This window comes from Zootoca vivipara, chromosome 5, assembly GCF_965207765.1.
Source record: "Zootoca vivipara chromosome 5, rZooViv2.hap1.1, whole genome shotgun sequence".
NCBI classification, from domain to species: Eukaryota; Metazoa; Chordata; class Lepidosauria; order Squamata; family Lacertidae; genus Zootoca; species Zootoca vivipara.
The window spans coordinates 81,021,772-81,027,771 of record NC_142588.1 but is presented as its reverse complement, the minus strand read 5'-3'; the positions used below and the strand labels follow the sequence as shown (position 1 = coordinate 81,027,771).

At 46.0% G+C, this 6,000-nt stretch overlaps 1 protein-coding gene across 3 annotated transcripts in view; it reads right to left on the bottom strand.

Annotated features, from left to right (window-relative positions):
• Positions 1 to 3,030: 3,030 nt before the first annotated feature.
• SERPINI1 (serpin family I member 1) overlaps positions 3,031 to 6,000 on the bottom strand; it is an 86,456-nt gene continuing 83,486 nt past the window's right edge. For all 3 annotated transcript variants that reach the window (XM_088669172.1, XM_088669171.1, XM_035132373.3), the window contains one exon: positions 3,031 to 3,419. In XM_088669172.1, coding sequence (XP_088525298.1) covers positions 3,343 to 3,419 — 77 coding nt within the window. In that variant the 3' untranslated portion in view covers positions 3,031 to 3,342. The remainder of the gene's footprint in view (positions 3,420 to 6,000) is intronic.

Below are 6,000 nucleotides of genomic sequence, written 5' to 3'. Positions count from 1 at the left end.
ATTCCAGCTTGTCAACATCCTTCTTAAATTGTGGTGCCCAGAATTGGACACAGTATTCCAGGTGTGGTCTGACCAAGGCAAGACTACCATCCAAAGGTAAATTTTACATCCATTGCTCCACCCACCTTTATCACTGGCCCCACCCACCATGGACTTGTGACCTCTTTAAAGTTGCCAAGAAGGGATTGAGGCCCTTGGGCTGTAGAAGGTTTCACATCCCTTGCTTTACTTCAGCCAGGTTTTTCTTGTAATCTGTATCATAGTAACTCTTCACAAGCATCATTGCACCTGCATTTGAATGAGTTTAATGTTCTCAGAAATAAAAAATGGCAAGTTACATGCAGGAATGCTAGCAATAGGAGGAAAGAAAAGCCAAGTTCTACACACCCGTGCATTTGTGCCATTCAACAACAAAGAGAATTAAAGCTATGGGCACCATAGAGTGCTGCCAACGTCACTGGCAACCAAGCCCCATTGAAATCAATGCAAACAAAGCCTTCAGCATGTGCCCCATTGCTTTCAATGGGCTATATCCAATGAACTCATCCCATTGCACAATGGGTCTTCCTCTCATCCTTTCCTTGCACCTCCCCAAAGCTGCTCCTAAGGGCTAGGGGAGCAGGCAGAGGGGAAAATAAAAAGAAGTCACACTGTGCAGGATGAGGTCCTTCCTTGCACTAATCAGGTGACTTCATTGAATATAACCCAGCAAGACTAAGGCTCAACTTGGGAGTAAGTTCCTCTGAACACTAAGGAACTTGTTTCTGAGTACTGTATACACGTGTAAGGTTGCACTTTTAGTCACAACAATCTGTACCTGGATTGGGACCAGTGTTCTAGTTACACAACAGAAGCGAAGTGCTATTGGCAATGCTCATTTGCTACATTCACAAGCAACCCACAGCCTCGCAGAAGGCATCACATGAATTCCTGTAAATCTGCTTGCAAGAAGGAACCACATTAAAACCTGATAAATTATTAACTTTCTCATATTGATTATGAAGTTTTGCCGTTTACAAGAGCAGCTACTCAATTTCAAGCTGGCAGAGCCGTTACTACATTACAGCAGTTCCCAAAATTCTAAAATCTGAAGTACGCTCTCTCTCTCTCTATATATATGGAATTAAAATGGCAGGCACTCATCAATCCTACACCCTGGAAAATTAACCTTGAGATTGAGTAAGAATTACCCTCAGAGATGTGTTTCCAACACCCTTTCCAGGTCTTTGCATGAATCTATGGTAATTTGGCATGCTTCCTCATGGGAAAGAAACAAGCCTGGAATGGTGACTCAAAAGACAAGGTGGTCAGTCAGACCAAATTTGTATTTTGCATTCTCCACGAGTGATTTCAAAGCGGAGAAAACTCACCAGCATCTCCTGGCTCCCCACTGCTGCCAGCCGCTATTTTGGTTTCCCCCCTGAATGCTCCAGAACTACACTATGTCATGATACACCATTGTTCTGAGGGGCATTCTGGGTGGGTGGGTGGGGAATTCCCACCATTTAAGAGCGGTTGCTCCTCAGAGGGATGCTACAGCACAATACAGCTTCAGGGTGGTAGCCAATGTTAGCCCTACTCAGAGTAGACCTAATGAAAATAAGAGGCATGATTAACTTATGCCCATTAATTTCTACGCGTCTACTCCAAGTACAACTTGGCTGGTTACAATCCTTAGCCCCAAGGCATCACCAGCTCTGGCCCCCAACATTAGGTGTGGCCGCCTGCAAAGTAAATCCTATGTAATGAGGCCTTGCACACACTTGAGAATCCTGTGGTGGGAGGGGGCCGATGCAGTCACATGACCTTCAAGGGGTTAGCACCGCAAAAGTGCAACTCCATTTAAAACATGAAGGGGGCTGTTGTCCTGCAGTATTCTGGGGGGAAAATAAATATGGACAACAGAAGCGAGGCCTTTATTTTGCTCCACCCCTCCTCTGCAGAATGCCCCCAAACATTCTGGGGACCACTGAACTTGAAATCCTCCCCACATCTTCACCAGCTGAATTGCCACCCCCTGCATTTATGGTCTGTGAATGGAGCTGATGAAAGAGGCGGTGCCATTTTTTCAAACCTCTGGCGGAGGCTGAATGAAGAGGCCAGGCGAGAGCTGTGAGATGCACCAACTCACCTGCTCTGCGGGTTAGTACTTGGACTCACAGGAGGGGCTAACTCCCAATTCAGCAACCCAAAACAATTTTTCTGCCCCACTTCAGCACGTACCAATTTCTGTGATGGCAATAAAAATAAAAATGCAATAAAACAGACACGGTGCTGGGGTGGGTGGAGCACCCTGATGGGAATGAAAACTGCACCCTTCCCTAGTCATCAAATAGATCAGGGGTGGCCAACTCCGAAGAGACTGCGATCTACTCACAGAGTTAAAAATTGGCAGTGATCTACCTCCTTTTGGGGTGTTCAGGTCAAAGTTGTTTAGGGAGGAGGAAAGCCCTGTTTTTAGGGGTTCAGGTCAAAGGTGTTGAGATTGTTTTTAGGAAGGAGGAAGGCCCATTTTTTAGGGGTTCAGGTCAGAGTTGTTGAGCTTTTCTGAGGTGGGAAGAAAGCCCTGTTTTTTTTGGGGGGGGGGTGAAGGGCTAAAATGTTGAGCATTTTTAGGGGAGCCAAAGTTGTTGAGCTTCTTTGGGCGAAGCCAGTGATCTACCACAGACGTCCAGTGATCTACCGGTAGATCATGATCTACTTGTTGGACGTGCCTGAAATAGATCATGTGATGAGCTGAAAGGGAACAAGAACTCCCCTCCTCAGCTGATCTGCCTGTGTACAATTTGTGTGTGTTTGTGTATGCAAGAGAGTTTGACATGGCCACACCCACACTTGCCATGTGGCCCCTAGAGAGCTTGCCGATGGGGAATGTGGCCCTTTGGCTCCCAAAAAATACTATCAACCACCCCTTCTTTAATTATGTCTCCTAGCATCCAATTAGTTTTTTCTACTGCATAGGAAGATACTGCAGTACAGAATCTGGGGACCAACTGCATTGCAGTTCAACGAGACAGAAAGTGCGGCCGCTGACATGGTTACGGTTTTTATTTTAAAGGACCAACACAAGATATCACAAGGACGACATTTACTTTAATACTGAAAGCTTTTCTTCCACAGCCGCAGCCTGCAATTTCTAGCTGAAGTGAAGATCTGGAAGCTGGTTTTCCTTTTGATTCTCTCTCCCTTCTTCCTTTCCGTTCAGACCGTGCCTCAAATGTAACAATGCGAAAAAGAAACAAACAAATCACACGGCAAATCTTAAATACATCGACTGCAATCTCGGTGTGTGCTTATTTTCTTTTGTGTGTGTGTGTGGGTTTGGTGAGCCTTGTGGGGATATTACAGTTCTTCAAAGTCGTGAGCACTTGTATTCATCGCTTCTGGGTGCATCACTCTCCCCATGAAAATGATGGTACCTAAAGGGAAGAGAAAAAGAGAGAGATGTACAAAGGAGGAGAAGGCATCAGAAGGAGGGCAAGCGACCCCGGGGGGGGAGGGGGGTTTGCTGCATCTTTCAAAATGTATGGATTCAAGGCTGGAAAACTCATGGATAAAATAGCTCAGTAGTAGAGTCTCTGCTTTTTATGCAAAAGGTCCCAGGTTCAATCCTTGGCAGTTTATTTATTTGTTGAATTTATATACCGCCCTATACTCCGGGGTGTCAGGGCTGGGAATATCTGCTGCTTGAGTCCCTGGAGAGCTGCTGCCAGTCAGTGTAGACAATACTGAGCTGCACAGACAAAATGGATAATCTTTAACCAAGTCTTCAGGTCTCATGGCTGAACTGAATGGGCTTAGGCATGGGTAGGCAAACTAAGGCCCGGGGGCAGGATCTGGCCCAGTCGCCTTCTAAATTCGGCCCGCAGATGATCTGGGAATCAGGGTGTTTTTACATGAGTAGAATGTGTGCTTTTATTTAAAATGCACCTCTGGGTTATTTCTGGGGCATGGTAATTCATTTATTTTCTCCCCTTCAAAATATAGTTCGCCCCCCCCCCCCAAGGTCTGAGGGACAGTGGACTGGCACCCCGCTGAAAAAGTTTGCTGACCCCTGGGCCTAGGATTCACCCCAAGCCCCTTCTCTCTGGTCCTGCCCATGCCAAACCCCTAGAATGCCTCAATTTGGAGAATTAACGCCAACCTTCGCATAGCTGCCTGAGCCCTGGCTGCTTCATGCCCTTTAAATGTGGTATTGTGTGGATGTGAGCCTGCCCATGGGCAAATCTGGAGAATCCATTCTGGTTTCTCATTTTTCTAGTCCTAAATTCTGTTCCCCACATCTCTGTATCAGTCTGCAAAAATATTTTTATTCAAAAGTACCCACGAAAGCTCACCAGCATTTTAGTGCGAATTTCTGCACAGCACACACATTTCTGCAAAGCACTTTCCCTAACAATGTATTTTGGGTATACCGCCCCTGCCAATGTATGCATTTTATGCACACTTCATCCTAGCACATACATTTTTGTACAAGTTACCCAGCTGGAGAACAAGCACTGCAAATTTGGTGCAGTTAAAATTTCAAAGGATGGCTGTGTTTTGGTTTGCATACGCTTTCAGAGAGCGTGAATTAGGTTGGGTTGCCTTTAAATGCAGAATGAGTCAAATTTATTCCAACTCCGCATGTTGGATAGAAGAATTCTCCATCCACTAGAGAACTATGCATGCAGTAGGTGGAGAATTGCTCAATTATCTGGTCTTCTTTTATGGCTTAATTTCATAACCGGTGAGAGACTTATGGGACCTGCTGGAAGGTTAACAGATAGTTTCCCACTACTAACAGAATTTGTAAATATTTGAGGTTCATGCACTCTGTTTTAAAATTTATACTGTGTTGTGCCGCATCTTTCTGTAAGGCCAGCTGCAAAAAAGTTTCCTTGTTTGAGAAGTGGATTTATTTTATTTTTTAAAAAAGATGCCGAACACCACAATATGCCCCAAAAACAATCCAATTATGGAGTGGTTTGGATAAGGCTATGAGTAGAGCAGGCACATAGGGACCCAGGTGGCGCTGTGGGCTAAACCACTGAGCCTAGGGCTTGCTGATCAGAAGGTCGGCGGTTCGAATCCCTGTGACGGGGTGAGCTCCTGTTGCTCGGTCCCAGCTCCTGCCAACCTAGCAGTTCGAAAGCACGTCAAAATGCAAGTAGATAAATAGGAACCGCTACAGCGGGAAGGTAAACGGCGTTTCCATGTGCTGCTCTGGTTTGCCAGAAGCGGCTTTGTCATGCTGGCCACATGACCTGGAAGCTATACGCCGGCTCCCTCGGCCAATAATGCGAGATGAGCGCGCAACCCCAGAGTCGGTCACGACTGGACCTAATGGTCAGGGGTCCCTTTACCATTTACCTTTAGAGCAGGCACAGGCAAACTCGGCCCTCAGATGTTTTGGGACTAGGGAACATGGGAGTTGTAGTCCCAAAACATCTGGGCCGAGTTTGTCTATGCCTGGAGTAGAGGGAAGTGTTGATCCAATCCACCAGACCCATCAATTCAATCTCTAGGACACGGATAGGCCACTACGTATGTATTATTGCATCATTTGCTAGTGAAACATACAAAGCTGTCTTAGTCGGACCACCGGTCCATTTTGCCCAGCAGTTCTCCTGAGTCGTGTGTAGAACAGATCTTACCCCAGTCCTGCTAACCAATGCTGTAATTTTAATTGGCGCTGCTGGGGACTGAATCTGAAACATCCTGCATGCAAAGCTTGTTCTCTACCATTCAGCTGTTGCTTCTTCCCAAGACTACAGGCGAAGAAAACTCCATATACTCTTAAAATCAATCTGTTTTGTTAGATAGCAGGCTATTCTCACCACTCCTGTCCAACACATGAATAACGGATCGTACTGGTGCACTGGGTACTCTCGGTTCAAAGTTTTAGTATTCTGCTGCAATACTGACGAGCGGGATAAGACTCAAAAGGTGCAGCATATTATGAGAACATAAGAGCAGCTCCGCTGGTTCAGACCAAAGGTCTGCCTAGTCCAGCATTCT